This window comes from Notolepis coatsorum (genome assembly GCF_963971535.1).
Source record: "Notolepis coatsorum genome assembly, chromosome: 8".
NCBI lineage: Eukaryota > Metazoa > Chordata > Actinopteri > Aulopiformes > Paralepididae > Notolepis > Notolepis coatsorum.
In genome coordinates this window covers 81,523,468-81,542,992 of record NC_140172.1, presented here as the reverse complement: position 1 = coordinate 81,542,992, position 19,525 = coordinate 81,523,468, and the positions used below count along the sequence as shown (strand labels likewise).

Sequence of the window (19,525 nt, the reverse complement as noted above, 5' to 3'; positions counted from 1 at the left end):
AGCATTTTCGACTAAATTTGATGTGGGATAAAAACCATTTCTCCCATAAGCAGTTTATGAAACTTCCATGGTTGTACTTAGTACTTCTTAGACTACTTGTACAAATTATATGTAATATTTTTACTGTGTACTTTTTGAGTAATTTCAGTTTCAAAGTCCTTAGAATCAGCATTTTCTACTAACTTTGATGTGGGATAAAAACAGATTTTCCCATAAGCAGTTTATGAAACTGCCATGCTTGTACTTAGTACTTCTTAGACTACTTGCACAAATTATATGAAATATTTTTACTGTGTACTTTTTGAGTAATTTCAGTTTCAAAGTCCCCAGAATCAGCATTTTCGACCTACTTTGATGTGGGATAAAAAAATATTTTCCCATAAGCAGTTTATGAAACTTCCATGGTTGTACTTAGTACTTCTTAGACTACCTGTACAAATTATATGAAATATTTTTACTGTGTACTTTTTGAGTAATTTCAGTTTCAAAGTCCCCAGAATCAGCATTTTCGACCAACTTTGATGTGGGATAAAAAAATATTTTCCCATAAGCAGTTTATGAAACTTCCATGGTTGTACTTAGTACTTCTTAGACTACTTGTACAAATTATATGAAATATTTTTACTGTGTACTTTTTGAGTAATTTCAGTTTCAAAGTCCTCAGAATCAGCATTTTTGACTAACTTTGATGTGGGATAAAAACAATTTTTCCCATAAGCAGTTTATGAAACTTCCATGGTTGTACTTAGTACTTCTTAGACTACTTGTACAAATTATATGAAATATTTTTACTGTGTACTTTGAGTAATTTCAGCTTCAAAGTCCTCAGAATCAGCATTTTCGACTAACTTTGATGTTGGATAAAAAAAGATTTTCCCATAAGCAGTTTATGAAACTGCCATGGTTGTACTTAGTACTTCTTAGACTACTTGTACAAATTATATGAAATATTTTTACTGTGTACTTTGAGTAATTTCAGTTTCAAAGTCCCCAGAATCAGCATTTTCGACTAACTTTGATGTGGGATAAAAAAATATTTTCCCATAAGCAGTTTATGAAACTTCCATGGTTGTACTTAGTACTTCTTAGACTACCTGTACAAATTATATGAAATATTTTTACTGTGTCCTTTTTGAGTAATTTCAGTTTCAAAGTCCTCAGAATCAGCATTTTCGACTAACTTTGATGTTGGATAAAAAAAGATTTTCCCATAAGCAGTTTATGAAACTTCCATGGTTGTACTTAGTACTTCTTAGACTACTTGTACAAATTATATGAAATATATTTACTGTGTACTTTTTGAGTAATTTCAGTTTCAAAGTCCTCAGAATCAGCATTTTCGACTAACTTTGATGTGGGATAAAAAAATATTTTCCCATAAGCAGTTTATGAAACTTCCATGGTTGTACTTAGTACTTCTTAGACTACCTGTACAAATTATATGAAATATTTTTACTGTGTACTTTTTGAGTAATTTCAGTTTCAAAGTCCTCAGAATCAGCATTTTCGACTAACTTTGATGTGGGATAAAAAAAAAATTTCCCATAAGCAGTTTATGAAACTTCCATGGTTGTACTTAGTACTTCTTAGACTACTTGTACAAATTATATGAAATATTTTTACTGTGTACTTTTTGAGTAATTTCAGTTTCAAAGTCCCCAGAATCAGCATTTTGAAATTACTCAAAAAGTACACAGTAAAAATATTTCATATAATTTGTACAAGTAGTCTAAGAGGTACTAAGTACAAGCATGGCAGTTTCATAAACTGCTTATGGGAGAAATGGTTTTTATCCCACATCAAAGTTAGTAGAAAATGCTGATTCTGAGGACTTTGAAACTCAAATTACTCAAAAAGTACACAGTAAAAAAAAATCATATAATTTGTACAAGTAGTCTAAGAAGTACTAAGTACAACCATGGCAGTTTCATAAACTGCTTATGGGAGAAATGGTTTTTATCCCACATCAAAGTTAGTCGAAAATGCTGATTCTGAGGACTTTGAAACTCAAATTACTCAAAAAGTACATAGTAAAAAAAAATCATATAATTTGTACAAGTAGTCTAAGAAGTACTAAGTACAACCATGGCAGTTTCATAAACTGCTTATGGGAGAAATGGTTTTTATCCCACATCAAAGTTAGTCGAAAATGCTGATTCTGAGGACTTTGAAACTCAAATTACTCAAAAAGTACACAGTAAAAAAAAATCATATAATTTGTACAAGTAGTCTAAGAAGTACTAAGTACAACCATGGCAGTTTCATAAACTGCTTATGGGAGAAATGGTTTTTATCCCACATCAAAGTTAGTCGAAAATGCTGATTCTGAGGACTTTGAAACTCAAATTACTCAAAAATTACACAGTAAAAATATTTCATATAATTTGTACAAGTAGTCTAAGAAGTACTAAGTACAACCATGGCAGTTTCATAAACTGCTTATGGGAGAAATGGTTTTTATCCCACATCAAAGTTAGTCGAAAATGCTCATTGTTCTATAAAAAGGATTTTGAAACTCAAATTACTCAAAGTACACAGTAAAAGTAGTTAATATTATTTGTGCAAGTAGTCTTGAGAAGTATTAAGTACAAACATGGCCGTGTCATAAACTATTTATGAAATAATAGAAATTAAGCACATGCCATCCTTTACTTTGAAATCCTCACCGGAAGTGTTCCTCTGTGGAATTGTCTGTATCTTTAGTGGTCGAATATACTGCGCATCCTATTGATTCGATGTTCAATAATACTGCACATACGAAACGTCCTATTGATTCGACTAAACGCCCTATTGATTCGATGCGCATTCAATGTCATATTAAGTATTTCTGTAAGTATTTCTGTAAGATCTACTTGTGAGACTGTGTTCAAAAGTCACGTCGGTTCATTAAAACAGCGTCCCAGAATTGTTGTTTGAATGCATTACCGTAAACCTGGAACTAATCGCGCACTCGAAAAACAGGAGCGGCTGATTTGACCACGCAAAAGTGAAAGACGGCTCACTTGACCGCAGTTTGAAGACAGCAATAGTGGGGGAGTTTTGGATGGCCCTGGGCAGAGAGTTCCACAGCCGGCAGGCTGTAGACAGAAAGCCATTCTGTGAATAGGAACCCTTTCTAGGCTCATAAACTGAGAGCTGTCCAGACCGTAACTGTCGTCCGTGGAGCTGGCCACGCAGGACAATGCGAGAGCATAAATAACTGGGGGCAGATCCATTTAACATTTTATAAATACTGTATGTCCCAATTTCAGAAAGGAGACCCTCTGCTCCACAGGGAGCCATCCCACCTCATTGAAGTGACATGGCTCAATATGGGTTCGAGGTGGCAGATTTAGGACCAATCATATGGTCTTATTTTGTCTGGTTTGTAGCCTGTGTTTACTTTCCACTGTAACACCACTATACCAGTACGTACATGCATACTCATATTGGCTGAGGATCATGGGATCATGGGTATCAATTAATCAATTGTATCAATTAATCTATTCTGGTATCAGTTAATCTCTTCTGGTATCAGTTCATCTCTGCTGGTATCAGTCACTCTCCCTGCCTCTTCTCAAGACAAGATCCTCTTTTATACAGGGTTCCCACATACATTGCAAAATTAAATTCAAGGACTTTCAAGTACTTTCCTAAGTACTATTTTTCATTTTAAAAGGGCATTTAAAAGGATACAATTCACTTTTAGCTGCAATATGTATGGCTTAAAATGTATTTCCGGCAATTAGTTACACTTTAAATAAAAAAAAACATATTTCTTGATTCAGAACAATTTTATCATGGATGAACAATACTTTCAATGCGAATGGTTGATTTGAATTTCAATTACCTTTTAAGCACCTTGTTTAAAAAATTGGCTGTTTTCAAGGAATTTCAGGCCTTGACTTTTTTTGGTAAAAATGCAAGCACTTTAAGCACTTCAAGGACCTTGTGCGAACCCTGCTAGAATTAATGAAAGAATGAACACGTCCCTGAGATTGCAGGCAGAAATGTGTGAACACTTTAGGCAACCAACTTGCGCTTCTGCGTTTCTCTGATTGGCCGAGCGCCTTCCGCGTTTCTCTGATTGGCCGAGCGCGGCTCCCCCTTAAGCTCCAGGAGAGAGGAGAGAGGCTGAAAACCCGCAGTTCTTGCCCGACTGATGGGAGCCACTGTGTGTTGTTGTAGCCACCGGGTAAATCGCGATTTTTTTATTTGTTTGTCATGACAAACCAATTACATAATCCAACATGTGTAAAGGCACAACATATTCCAGTTAACGGTATATTTTTTTAATGATTCGTTACGGCGCAATCAATACTTCCATGAGTTCGGGACCTCCATGTTTTGGGGGTATTCATTAGAAAAATCTGATCCGGGATTCGGCTCCCATCAGTCGGGCAAGAACTGCGGGTTTTCAGCCTCTCTCCTCTCTCCTGGAGCTTAAGGGGGAGCTTAGTATTCCTGCCTCTGAGGAGTGCGTCGCGGCTCATGCGCACGCTCTGCCAATCAGAGCAATTCAGAGCAACGCGGAAGCGCAAGTTGGTTGCCTAAAGTGTTCACGCGGCCTGGCAACCAGAGCCATAATCAGAGCAACATGTAATTATTGTGTTGGAACCTTAGCAGGAAGACTTGTTAACAACAAGCTCATAAGCTTCCCCCCCTCCCCCTCACCTGCCATTCACACCCAGGATGGACAATCTGGTAAACAATGGTCTCATTCACAGCCAGGTACCATCCCCAAAACCCCCCAAAAAGAACTGTTCCGCCCTCTTTCCTCAACAGCCCGCAACTGCAACCGCCAACACATCCACCAGATAACAAACCATGCTGTTCCTATAAAATATTGAATATGAAAGACAATTTCTCTCTCTCTCTGAGGAGGAGGGGGAGGGGAGAGGAGAAGAGAGAGGAGAGTATAGGAGAGAACAAGGGGCAGAGGAGGGAAGGGGAGAGGTGAAAAAAGGAGAGGACAGGACAGGAGAAGAGGAGGAGAAGAGAGAAGAGGAGAGAAGAGGAGAAGAGAGGACAGGAGAAGGGAGAAGAGGAGAGAAGAGGGGAGGACAGGAGAGGAGAGGAGAAGAGAGGACAGGAGAGTAGAGAAGAGGACAGGATATGAGAGAAGAGGAGAAGAGAGAAGAGGAGAGGAGAGAAGAGGGGAGGACAGGAGAGGAGAGGGGAAGAGAGGACAGGGCAGGAGAGAAGAGGAGAAGAGGTGAGGAGAGGAGAAGAGGAGAGGAGAGGAGAGGAGAGGAGAGGAGAGAGGAGAGGAGAGTGGTAAAGCTTCTATTAGTTAACAGTATAATTACTGTTAATTACCTTATATTGAGAATAAAGACATATTACCTCTAACCCTAAACTGCACACTGCAAAAAATGCATGCAATGTGATCATGTTTTGTGATTAGTTTGTGTTTTGTGTTTTTATTTAAGTGTTTTATAAGACAATTGATCTTAACGTGCTGGCAGACCCTTGTCTCTGGTTTCAACGAGGGATATCCACAAACAGATCTGAGATATCAGTATCACAGCCGATGATAGGCTTTAATTGATCGGTATGGTCACTCATGCTATACGAGCTGAAAGCAGTTGCTTAGCCGTCGGCTTGTTGAGAGCAGTCAGCTGAACTGGCCTGTGAAGGCTGTGAGGGTGGTGGTGCTATTACCTCATGCAGTAGTCTACACTGTCTACAGAACCCCCCACCCCCCATCCCTTACACACGCAAACTAGCAGACGCATGACCGCACGCACATACACAATTAATGCCATAGGGCATCTCTTTACTTAAAGGCCAAGTCTGTGTGTGTGTGGCTTTATTGCCCACTCAAATGCATGTTGGGGAAATACTTGAACATCTGTCATAACAAGGTATAATACGGCCACGATGACAGACAGACACACACACACACACACACACACACACACAGGATTACTATGCTAATACAGCAGTGCAGAAATGTGTCTTTATAACAGGAGGACATGCATCACAGGTCTTTAGGGACACTTCCAAATGCAGAGGACTATACTTTCAACTAAATACAATTCATTATATAAAACTAGGGCTGTACCGAATGCAATTTTTTTCTTTACATTTGAAGCTTCTATTGAAGTTTTCGAATGAAGCTTTGAATGTCTGTCGTCATATTTTATATTTTAATACAAATAAATTAAATCAACTTTCTTTAATGAATATAACTTGTCAGTTTCGTCAACATAAATAATCCAATAAGGGCACAGTTGGTATGAAAGTGATGGTGACGTCTTGATGGAGCGCCAAGCGGATGCAGATAGGCTACATCATTTATGATAAATGTTTTATTAAAATGTTTATGACGTGTCATATACTATAATACTATAATATTAGTGTAGCCTAATCTGTATCTGCAACTGTGAAGAAAAACCCCATTGGTTTAAACAGAATGAATACACATAATTTTTTTTTAATAATTAAATTTAAATAAATAAATTGAATGTTGATTCATAATTCGAATGTCAACGTTATGAATGAAGCCTCGAACTATTCGGTACAGTCCTATATAAAACTGCACAGTTTGTTGAATATGAACGTGTCTGAACGTGTGTTAGACACCTGAGAGACTAGACTCTATAGTGATGACGTCATCGAGAGACACAACCTGGAGCTGCTCCATAGGACTCCTATGACACCGTTGTTGCATCTATCCTTAATTATATCCTTAGTAATTATTTATTTATCTTTTGCTGTAGTGGATAGGTATATTTTGATATTGATAGATAATTTATTACATATTAATATTATATTGTAAGGAATGGGCAGGACCAGATAAGCTTTGCTTCTTTCTGTCCCTTCTCGAACAAAACCATTTGTCTTGAGCTATGAGGATGATAGACTCTTTTGAAATGTGGACGCTGAGGAAGATGCTGAAGATAACATGGAAGGATAAGATCAAGAATGAGGAGGTACTGAGAAGAGCGGATATGCAAGGAGGACAGCTGCTGGAGAGGTTGAAAAAGAGAAAGATGGAGTTTCTCCACGTCACGTTCTGGGAGGATCCAGCGGGGAGATGTTCAAGAAGGTGGTGATGGGGAAGGTGGATGGAAAGAGAGGAAGTGGAAGACCAAGAAGAGGCTGGGTAGACGACGTCTGTGATTGGAGCGGAGTGAGAGGCGGAGTCACGGAGTTGGAGAGAAGAAGTGGGGACAGAATGGGTTGGAGAGTGATAGGCAACCTTCGGAATGAAGAAGCCACCTAATGATGATGATATGTTGATTATTGCTTCCATGTCTAGGAAGATATTTTTTATTTTATTTTCTTTAATAAAAATCGTTTCTGTTATTTCAAATTTGTGTGTTTATGGTTGAAAATGTTAGAGATAAATAAAGATCAAATCAAATCAAATCCTTCTCCCCACCCCCAAGTCCAACCTTCACCGTTTTTGAGTCATCTTCTCCAGGGCAGCTCTCCAGGCTCTGGAACGCTCCACCTCAAGACAGTAGAGACTCTCAGAGTCCTGCCTCACGACTCCTCTCTTCTCCACTACCTTCTCTTAGCCCCCATCCCTCATCGTGTGTTTGTGTTCATGTCACGCCCTCCTTAGTGTAAAGCCACTGAGAGTTCTAGAAGAGCACTATAGAAATCAGTATTATTATTATTAGATACAAATATTTTGGAGGAAAGTGATATATTTGACTCCAAACTATAGCAGCTCCTCTGGTTGTGACTCCAGACTATACCAGCTCCTCTGGTTGTGACTCCAGACTATAGCAGCTCCTCTGGTTGTCTTCATGAATGATATATTTGACTCCAGACTATAGCAGCTCCTCTGGTTGTGACTCCAGACTATACCAGCTCCTCTGGTTCTGACTCCAGACTATAGCAGCTCCTCTGGTTGTGTTCATGAATGCTAGTAATGAACCTGGAGGTTCAACTGGTTAATTCTAGGTCATGTCGTTTAGTCTTAAAAACTGGTGCTTCGTGTCTGACTTGTTTTTAATCGGTGTCAAAGCGTCAGTTGACCTTTTATTCAGACGTTAAATCATTTTTAATTAAACCCTTTCACTACCACACTACATAAGGTTAACCCTTTCACTGCCACACGACAACGGGTTAACCCTTTCACTACCACACTACAGAAGGTTAACCTTATGTAGTGTGGTAGTGAAAGGGTTAACCCTTTGTCGTGTGGCAGTGAAATGGTTAACCATTTTGGTAGTGTGGTAGTGAAAGGGGCGCTATGATGACGCCACTAGAGTTCAGCGAGCCTGAGTTGAACATCAAGTCCTTGTGTGCAACACGGTCTCATCAGAAAACGTAAATAAAGTACTAATCGACCACAGGAAAGAAGGTACATAATGTACATTATGTTATAGCCATAAGTAATATATTTACTGATTGTATAAGGAATATATTTACATTTCTTTTATTGGCGAAAGTCCAAAACAAACAGCGTGACCGGGAGTCAAACTAACAATGATTGTGGTCGCAGGTGAATGTTCTCACCACTAGACTAAACCACTCACCCACCCTGATACAAACACAGCAATACTATGATGATGATTTGTTTTAACGTTTAACAGTTATGGTTAAGATAGACACCTTAAGGTTAGGGTTAAGGTTAGGGTTAGTTTAAGGTAACAGTGTGGTTAAGGTTAGGGTTATGGTTAAGGTGATGGTTAGTTTAAGGTAACAGTGTGGTTAGGATTAGGGATAAGGTTATGGTTAGTTTAAGGTAACAGTGTGGTTAGGATTAGGGTTAAGATTATGGTCATGGTTAGTTTAAGGTAACAATGTGGTTATGGTTATGGTTAAGGAAGGTCATGGTTAGTTTAACCCTTTCACTGCCACACTGCAGAAGGTTAACCCTTTACTATCACACCACCGACGGTTACCTGTCGGTAGTGTGATAGTAAAGGGTTAACCTTCTGCCTCGACTCTACTACTGCAATGCACTGCTCGCTGGTCTACCGACCACCGCCACCTTCTGGCAGCCTCAGACCCACTCCTATCCAAGCTCCGGGAGGGTCATTAAAAGAGAAGCCGCCTATTCTCGGTCCTCGCTCCACAATGGTGGAACTAACTCCCCACCACAGTTAGGACAGCCGAAATAGGACACTTCTTCAATCAATATCTGAAATACATATTTTTTTAAACCTTACTGTCTTTCTTCTATCATGCACTCTTCCTACTATACTAATACGTCTTTACTACTATGCAATCAACACTGCAGCACCCAACATTTTTTTTTATTATATATTTCTTTGACCACGATTCATGGTCATGCTGATGATGGCGCGATCAAAGTCAGTCGCCGTCGGTTTTGCTCCGCAGAGATTGTGCACACTTTTAGTTACTATGGTTATTTTCTATACTTTCTTTTATAAAAACAACGCTGGCAGGGACATCATACGACCGCCAGGCACTCATGGACTTAAACTCCGGACTGAAAGTAGAGTTTAACGACACTTTTGGCCAAGACTGGCCATCGGAGATCAGACGGGACAAAGACGAGGACAAAGGAAAAGGCGGCGGGACGAAACGAAAGCACAGGGGAAGGACAAGTGGAATCAGGATTAGGCTAAAAAGTTCTGCTTACCGGCCGGCGATACCATCGATTCTGCTGGCGAATGTACGTTCGCTGGAGAATAAGATGGACGATCTCTGTGCAAGGGTTCAATTCCAAAGAGATGTGAGGGATTGCAACATCATGTGTTTCACGGAGACATGGCTGAAACCAACAACTCCAGATCACATCTTATCTCCGTCTTCCGAGCGGACCGTACAGAAGAGTCCAGTAAGAGTACTGGAGGGGGGGTCTGTCTCCTTACGAGACAAAGATACTCTCCTGTTCATGCTCGCCGGACCTGGAACATCTGTCCATCCAATGTCGCCCGTTTCATCTCCCCCGAGAATTCACCGCCATTATAATGACAGCGGTGTACATTCAACCACAAGCGAATACCGCCAGGGCCCTGGCGGATCTACAGGTCCATCTAAACAATCACCAGATCAAACATCCAGACCCAGCCATGATCGTAGCCGGCGATTTCAATCAAGCGAATCTGAAGAAAGTGATGCCAAACTTTTTCCAGCACATCGCTTGCACCACCAGGGGAGGAAATATGCTGGATCATTGTTACACCCCGTTCAGAGCCGGTTACAAAGCAGTACCGGCTCCTCCATTAGCTGGATCAACGAGCACATCAGATCATGACGCCATCTTGCTCTACCCGGCCTACAGGCAGAGATCACGTGACGCTGTCGTGTCACGTGAGGTAAAGAAGTGGTCCGACCAATCAGCGGCCACGCTACAGGACGCACTTGATGACGTCGACCGGGGAATGCTTCAGGCAAGCTCCAGTGGCGTCAGTGAGTTTGCTGATGTTGTTGTCAGTTTCATAACAACACTAGCGGATAGCATTGTACCCACGAAAAAGGTTCGGGTCTTCCCGAACCAGAAACCATGGGTTGACAGTAATATCCGAGTGGCTCTGAACGCTCGCACCACTGCTTATAACCTGGGCAGAGCGTCAGGAAACATGGAGTATAAGGCTACAGTATATACTCTGCGCAAGGCTGTAAAGCTTGCTAAGAGGACATACACCACAGGCCGGCAATAGGCGGCCTTCGAGCCGAAATTGGCCCGCCAGCAATAATATCTTTTTACATTTTTTAAAATGTTCTTTATATATCAGACCAACTAGGCTAGGCTATATGTTAGCTATAATGTCCAAATAGAGAAACTACCACCACCTAAAGAATGCTTATTAGTTATTATACTTTGTTTTATCCATGTTGAGAGTGAATAACAGGTAGGCAGCGAGGTGCAATGTAGCTCTTGCTCAACATGAAAAAAGTCGGTGGACAGCGCCTGGTGCTGAAATAACAAACAAGCAGTGTGGTGTGAAATTAAAACACCAGTTCAGTAAGTCATTCAAACTTTATCTTTACTAATATATATGACTGCGACGGCACCACACATGTGAACAGTAACAATGCAATTAAACTGAAGTCAAATCAGAGCAAAAAAAGCTGAATCTGCTTCAAGAAGATGTGCTACATTAGGTATATAAGGAATTACAACAAGATACATACAACTACTAACTAAATACAAAATACAATTAGGCTTTTAACCCTCTAAAGCCAGGCGCAACACTAGACATGTTTTGTAAAACATTAAATATCTTTGGATTTGTTTGTGATAAAGACTTGCTTTATTGTATCGGAATCGATTGTCATCTCAAAATGTTGTGTATCTCTCAGAGAATGCGCGGATGTAAAGCATAGAATCTTGAAATATCTAAATTGGTTGTTTTCCCTGGACTGCATCTAATCAAATCAAATCAAATCAAATTTATTTATAAGGCCCGACAACACACGTTAATGTCCCCATGGGCCGTACATGTCTTCTTTAAACAAGTCAAGAAGAAAACATAACAATAAGTCAAGAACAGAACAAGAGCACCATAAGGTCCAACAAATTTAAAATAAATGCAAATAAATGAAAGAATGCAAGCACTCCCAGACATACCCCACGCGAAGGTAAGGAGAAACTCACTAAAACCTAACAATAGGGAAAAATGCTCCACAGGCAGTGTGGAGGAGAGAAACCTTAGAAGGGCCATTCAAGGGGGGATCTCCCTTCTTAGATGTCTGTGATAGTAGTGTTGCAGACTAACAGTTGGTAAGCATGCACTCAAGTGTGTAGTGAAACACAGATGAGTGCATGTTATAGCAACTGAACATTTTGAAAGATTAAAGATATAGCTGATAGCAACTGAACATTTTGAAAGATTGAAGATAGAGCTGATAGCGAATCTATTTGAGGCACAGGGGCCACTAATCCACTGTATCTATCCATTTATCGAGGACTACGGACAATAACTGACTACAAAGTCAGCGCAGTGCCGACGCCTCTCTCGCGGACCAACTCAACTCCTTTTACGCACGGTTCGGTGCAAACAGTGGTGACGCTAGCTCACCGGCTAACGACGTCACTGACGCACCGGTCGTCGTGGAGGGGGGGGGGGGGGGGGGCATCCGCGCGGGGGGGGGGGGTAGTCTCCAGTGACGGAACACAGTGTGAGAAGAGCATTTATGCGGGTGAACACCAGAAAGGCAGCTGGCCCAGATGGGATAACAGGACGTATACTTAAGTCCTGTGCTAACCAGCTAGCCCCAGTGTTCACCACCATATTTAATCGATCCCTGGCTGAGTCCGTGGTCCCTGCCTGCTTCAAGGTGTCCACTATAATACCGGTACCAAATAAATCCTCCCCAACAGGTCTTAATGACTACAGACCGGTGGCACTCACCTCTATGGTCATGAAATGTTTTGAGAGGATGGTTAAGGATTCCATTTGTGCCTCCCTCCCCAGTGATATGGACCCTTTGCAATTTGCATACAGGCCAAACAGGTCCACTGACGATGCGGTCTCTCAAGTACTACACAGTACCCTCTCTCACCTAGACTGCCAGAAGGGGGGCTATGTGAGACTGTTGTTCATTGACTATAGCTCAGCGTTCAACACCATAGTCCCCACCAGACTGGTGGACAAGCTGATTGAGCTGGGTCTGAGCTCCGCTCTGAGCGCCTGGATAATGAACTTTGAGTGAAAGGCCCCAGGCGGTCAGGGTGGGGGCCTGGGGGTTAGACCTCCAACACCATCACCCTGAGTATCGGGTCCCCCCAGGGCTGTGTTCTGAGCCCCCTGCTGTATTCACTATACACACATGATTGTGTGGCCAAGTTCAGCTCCAACTCCATAGTGAAGTTTGCGGACGACACAGTGGTGGTGGGGCTGATCTCCGACAATGACGAGAAGGCCTACCGGGAGGAGGTTGATGCACTGGAACGCTGGTGTCAGGACAACAGCCTGCTCCTGAACATTGGTAAAACCAAGGAGCCGATCGTGGATTTTAGGAGAACACAGCAGGGGACACACACACCACTGTGGATAAACGGGGCTACCGTGGACAGGGTGAGCAGCTTCAAGTACCTGGGGGTCCACATCTCAGAAGACCCGACATGGACAACACACATAGACTCAGTCGTAAAAAAGGCGAAGCAGCGCCTCTACCACCTGAGACAGTTAACACTTTGATTGCCTAAGGCTAAATTCATGATATACCATCCGTTGCCAGCTCTATTTAACATGGAGAAGTTCCCCTTCTTTGCAGGGCTATAACTTTTTAAATTCTATTGCTAGATTGCCATTATTAGGGCCCATTCAAGGTCCTATATGTATTGTTCATTGTGTAGCAACGTTAAACTTTTTCATTCACATATTCATAGTAAAATATGGTCTAAAGTATAAGTATGTTTTCATCTCTTTCTGCAGCTTTCTCCAGAACGTGATTTATAGCCCCAAATGCATTATATTGATGATGAAATACAGTTTGGTAGGAATCTGTGCGAGATCAAAAATTTCAATTGGACGTACTTCTAGAAGTTTCTACGTATCATCTGATGATGACCGGATGGGCGGGGGATTGTTTATAATTCCGTGGGCAGCGTTATATCATTCATCTAGTGTGGGTGATATGATCATCAGAGCAGTTTATATCGAACACGTTATAAAATAACGCTGAATCTTACCGTATCTTCCTCGCGCCGTTGGACGATGAGCGTGGAACTGAAATATTCCTATTATGGGATGTAGAAATACGCGATCTATTTCCAGGTTGTATAATAGTATATACGTCCAAATCATGTTGTTTATCGAGTTATTGGCAACGGATCACTATGTATTGTGTCGAGATCGAGTCCCGGGACCTATAGAGAGTGCCCGGAAGTAATATGGACGATCACCACTTCATCCACATGACTTCCTGTTTGGCGCTTCTGCCGATCGGCCACCAGATGGTGCTCTTGAACCGCTAGAGGTTTGAGAGGAGGCCAGCACTGTGTCTCAGGGCTGCGGAGGAAAAATATGATTTCGATCACAGATTTTTGAAATATTGATATTAAAGACGAGTTAGGGCGTCCTCTGCAACTTTAGCATGGCTAGGAAAGACGCCTAAACACGTTTTCGGCACTTAAAGTGTGAAGTTCAGAGTATCGGGGAAGATACTCCAGTCCTTCTACTCCGGAGCTGTAGAGAGCATCTTGACTGGAAACATCACTGCCTGGTATGGAAACAGCAAGGCACAGGACAAGAAGGCCCTACAGAGAGTGGTGCGCTCAGCTGAGTATTGCACTACCACCCCTGCAGGTCTTATATAACAAGAGGTGCAAATCCAGAGCCTGCAGAATAATGAAAGACCCTCACCACCCCAACAACAGCCTGTTCAAGCTGCTGCAGTCAGGCAAACGCCTGCGAACACCAGCAACTAGAGAGACTTTGGCTCAGCTTCTTCCCCCAGGCCATCAGAGTCTTGAACACTGAACTCTCCACACACAAGCACACACATAACACACACACTGTATATGCTCACACACTAACAGTCAATTTAGCATAAACACACACACACACATGCTGCACACGCTCACACTCGATGGTCACTTTACACAATGAGAAGGTCACTTTAAATAAAAAATTTAATAAAAAGAACGGGAGTGGTTCTTGTATAGTAAATAGATGGATATAGCAAGTTAGCATAAGGACACATAGTATAACTGTAGATTGTATAGTATAGCATTGTATAGTAGTGTACATAAGACCCAGTGCCTCATCCGTAGCTAACATTGTATTGCACTATCACAGGACCTTAGCATGTCTTACCATGCTTTTTGTAAACGTTATGTACATTATACCTGTTATGTCTTATTCTTATTACTTGTATTATTGCACACATGTCTTATTCTCATTCCTATTCTTATTACTTGTATTATGGCACAATCGCTGCGGGCATAACCCCCCACATTTCACTGTATGCTTGTATGCCGTGACAAATAAAACTCTTGACTTGAAGTTTCAACACTATTTGATGAAATAGTTGTACCCTTCCTGACTTGTCGTACAAAACTTGTAAGTCACTTTGTATAAAAGCATCTAATATTTGTAGATACTATATCTATCTATATATGTACATATCCCTTACCTACTCTTACTAGTTACGCTCCAGTATGACAAGTTACTACCAGTGTCTTCATACCTGCTGTATCACTGTAAATATTAATACTACAACTCTGTACTGTACATGATTAGCACTATTACTCAGTAGTACTAATTTATATATTTTATTATACCCTGTTTAAATCACATGTACATTGTATATTACTATTGCACTTTACTGTTACATTTGCACTCCTGTTGGATGCTAAACTTATTTTCGTTGTACTGCACTTTTTTGTGCTAATTGTGCTGCATGATGACACTACATTTGAATCTAATCTAATATAATATCCAGTTTCCTGTGGAGAGGGAGAAGAGGCTTTCTCCATAAGATCTAACATCCTCTAAGAGACATGGGTAAATCCTCTGTACTCAGGTGTGAGTCAGAATACTATCAGTGCGTCTCTACATGGAAGAATCACAGCAGCTCACACTTAAATCATGTTAAAACACTACCCAGCCTGTTTCATCATGTTAAAACACTACCCAGCACGTTTCATCAGGTTAAAACACTACCCAGCACGTTTCATCAGGTTAAAACACTACCCAGCACTTTCATCAGGTTAAAACACTACCCAGCCCGTTCCATCAGATTAAAACACTACCAAACACTACCCAGCCTGTTCCATCAGGTTAAAACACTACCAAACACTACCCAGCCTGTTCCATCAGGTTAAAACACTACCAAACACTACCCAGCCTGTTCCATCAGGTTAAAACACTACACAGCCTGTTTCATCAGGTTAAAACACTACCCAGCACGTTTCATCAGGTTAAAACACTACCCAGCACGTTTCATCAGGTTAAAACACTACCCAGCATGTTTCATCAGGTTAAAACACTACCCAGCCTGTTAAAACACTAGAGAGAGAAAGAGAGATACAGAGAAGGAGCTACAGAGAAAGATAGAGCGAGAGATACACACACACACACACGCACACGCACACGCACACACACGCATGGAAGAATGGCAGCAGCTCACACTTGATGTTAAAGGAAGCGTTGGTGGAGTGCAGCTCCTCTCCAGTGACACTGTTCCGGGCGACGCACTCGAAGTTGCCGGCGTCCAGCTGCCGCTCCACGGCGGTGAACTTCAGGTTGCCGGCCTCCTGGAAGCGCCTCTCCGTGTCCTCGAGCGGACGGCCGTCGTGCAGCCAGGAGTAACGGACGTCGCCCGGGTCGCCGACCTCGCAGCGGAGGATGGCGCTGCGGCCGTGCAATGCATCCTGGGACTTTGGCTCCTTGGTGAACTGGATGGCGGCGGCGTGGATGGACAGGACTGAGAGAGGAGAAAGAAAGAAAGGGAGAGAGATAGAGAGAGAGACAGAGAAAGTAGAGAGAAAGGGGGGTAAATATATTGAGTCATGAATTCCTAGCAGAGACGGAGCAGAAGGCAAGTTTCACATACTTTAGTAGAGACAAGGAGAGAGAAAGAGAGATAGACAGAGAGAGAGAGAGAGAGAGAGAGACAGAGAGGGAGATTGTCGTGGAAATATTATCATGTCATTATAGATCTGTGTTGAGATATCATTTTATCTTTGTACAGCTTGACTGGTTCAATATGACCAGCTAGTATAATGAGCTCAGACACTGGCAGACACTACTGTCCCTTTAATGTGGGGAGAGGATGACTTTTGACCTAATCTTTTTCTCTCCTAGTAAGGTTGTTTAGCATTCCAGTTAAGAACATAACAAACAACACCGCCTAGCCAAGGCTGGTTCTCCTTTGGGCAGACTTTGTTTACCTGTCTGGGTGTCTAGTGGACGTCATTTAAATTGTGTATTAATGTACGTCTGACCAGAGCTCTTTGTCATTTTATGGTCAGACACTTGTGTGTGAACATTGTTGTCTCTGATTGTAAACTGTCCTTTTCTGCTGTGGCCACAGAGGAAATAATTAAACTATGCTTTCTATTTTTTAATAACTCGACTCAGAATGATTTATACAACGGCTCATCTTTTGTCCTTTAATATTTTCCATAACAAGATACAGAGAAAGAGAGAGAGAGATACAGAGAAAGTAGAGGAAATGGGGGTAAATATTGAGTGAGTTATTGATTTATGTATATCATATATGTTAGAGGTTCTTCTGTAGCTCTGTATCAGCTCATGTTAAGAGACAGCTTCCACAACCTCATTGATATTATAGCTCTGCCAGACGCATCAGAGCTGTGTGTGCGTGTGCGTGTGTGTGTGTGTGTGCTCCCAGGAAAAGTCCTAGCAGAAGGCAAGTTTCACATACTTTGGTAGAGAGACAGAGACAGAGAGGGAGATACAGAGAGAGAGAGAGAGAGACAGAGACAGAGACAGAGACAGAGACAGAGACAGAGAGAGAGAGAGAGAGAGAGGAGAGACTGGCATGTCTTTGGAATCCTGCCGAGTGTACTGTTCAAACTCCCACACACACAAACTACACACACAACACCACAGACATACAGGTATCCTATGCACAAAACACGACACACCCAGACATCTGTGCACTGATCCAAATATATGCACAAAGCCGCATGTAAATACAAACATACACACTACGAAGCATGACAGACCCATTCTATTATTATATATTATTAACATTCTAGTCAGTATTTGATATGTCCAGTCACATCAATACTCTCCACACACACACACACAGAACCGCCTTTGTACTCTGAGATCTGAAGGTACAGTACGAGAGTAGAAGCTATCTAGCTCAAAGGACGTTCCCCGTCTTTGCAGGAAAACGTGTGGACGTTGTGGGAACTATGGACATACAACATGAAAATACTTGCTGGGCTTGGATTTTCCTGACTTTTCCTTATTATTATTATTATTATTATTATTATTATTATTATTATTATTATTATTATTATTATTATTATTATTATTATTATTATTATTATTATTATTATTATTATTATTATTATTATTATAGGGCAATATGCTATTATTATCATTATTAGGGTTTCAATCATTTAAGATGATATAATTTTTACTTTGAAAGGTCTTCTCTTACGCTTACGATTTACACAAAACGTGGTACAGACATCCACCTAAATCTGCCCTCTCCAAATTTGCCTCAAGGACCCATAAAGTCCACAATATTGGATTTTTGGCCATCTTGGATTTTGACATCTCCTCCTAAACCATAAGTCCAATTGCTGTGGTTCATTATTGCTATGGCTCAGCACATAAATAGATGTAAGTCAACATCCGTCAGGCCAATCATCACCAAAATTGCAGTGTATGTCCACATACCTACCGGACGCATAGCCTGAAAATCTCATTACAATTTACCACTAGAGGGCGCTACAAATCCTATCGGACTATAAATCAAAGGGCTTTTGTCCAAACATTACAGAACTCGTACGCCATGTTTCATAACACTACTGAACCATGTTTTATTCATCTTCTTCCTCTTTCCACTCCACAACACAACAACAGACCCGTCACAGGCGAGCTCCCCACTCTTCCCCAAAACAAAACCCCAAGAGGGCGCAACTCCACCTAATAATGTCAGCATCATTGCTCCATGAAACCCCTGTCGTGTGCAGTTACTGCTATCTAGAATGCTGGCTAAGAACAAATAACGCAGGTGAGGAAATTAATCAAAGCGCTTGCGCTGCACACATAGGAAACGGAAATACTGCAATAATAATAACATGAATTCTTCTAAAAGATTTTATTTTGTAAACTACATTTTGTGTCTCCGTTTGTAGTCAACGACATTGCATGAATTATTTAGTCACGTTAGTGTCACATGATCTCCATTAATGTGACGTCTCGTCTCGGGGGAAAAAGCTTTGTTGACGACCATATTTAATCATCATTTTAGTGATGCACCGATGTGAAAATTGTAGCCGATACCGATAACCGATATTAATATTGCTGTTCTGGCCGATACCGATATTTACCGATGTCGATATCTCTGTATAGAAAACACTTTTTTATGATAATCAAATAAAGAGCTATTTTCCAAAACGCATACTTTTTTTTACTTTTGTAACTTATTTTCAGAAATTACTGATATTTTGAAACAATTTAAGGCCAAAACATGTAAAAAGATTTTTTTTTCTTTTTTTAATATCGGCCCTATCTTGATATCGGACCGATACCGATGTGTAAAAAAACTGCTATATCGGCCGATATTATATCGGCGGCCGATATATCGTGCATCATTCATTTTCATTGACTAAATTAACACTGGCCGGTAGGGCTGCACGATTAATCGGAAAAAAATCGCGATCTCGATTCATAGACGAATGCGATCTCATTTCTAAATGACAGCGATTCTGATGTATTTGCATTTGTGTCAAAATGGAGATCAGTTGCATTAAAACACTTGCTCCTATTCCCCTATGCATTCACGTCACGCTGCATTCACGTATTTGCTTCAGAACAATCCCAGTTGCGATATCAATCACACTTACACAATCTCACATTCAATATATTTTCTTACTTTTGTGTTGACTTGTCGCCAGATTCCTGTTTTTGGGTTCCAGATGAGAGGTAGAAGCTGGACAACACAGCGGTTCCAT

At 41.2% G+C, this 19,525-nt stretch overlaps 1 protein-coding gene across 2 annotated transcripts in view; it reads right to left on the bottom strand.

The window, feature by feature from the left end:
- ptk7b (protein tyrosine kinase 7b) overlaps positions 1-19,525 on the bottom strand; it is a 345,893-nt gene that overhangs the window by 100,292 nt on the left and 226,076 nt on the right. For both annotated transcript variants that reach the window (XM_084320932.1, XM_084320933.1), the window contains exon 2: positions 15,994-16,290. In XM_084320932.1, coding sequence (XP_084177058.1) covers positions 15,994-16,290 — 297 coding nt within the window. The remainder of the gene's footprint in view (positions 1-15,993; positions 16,291-19,525) is intronic.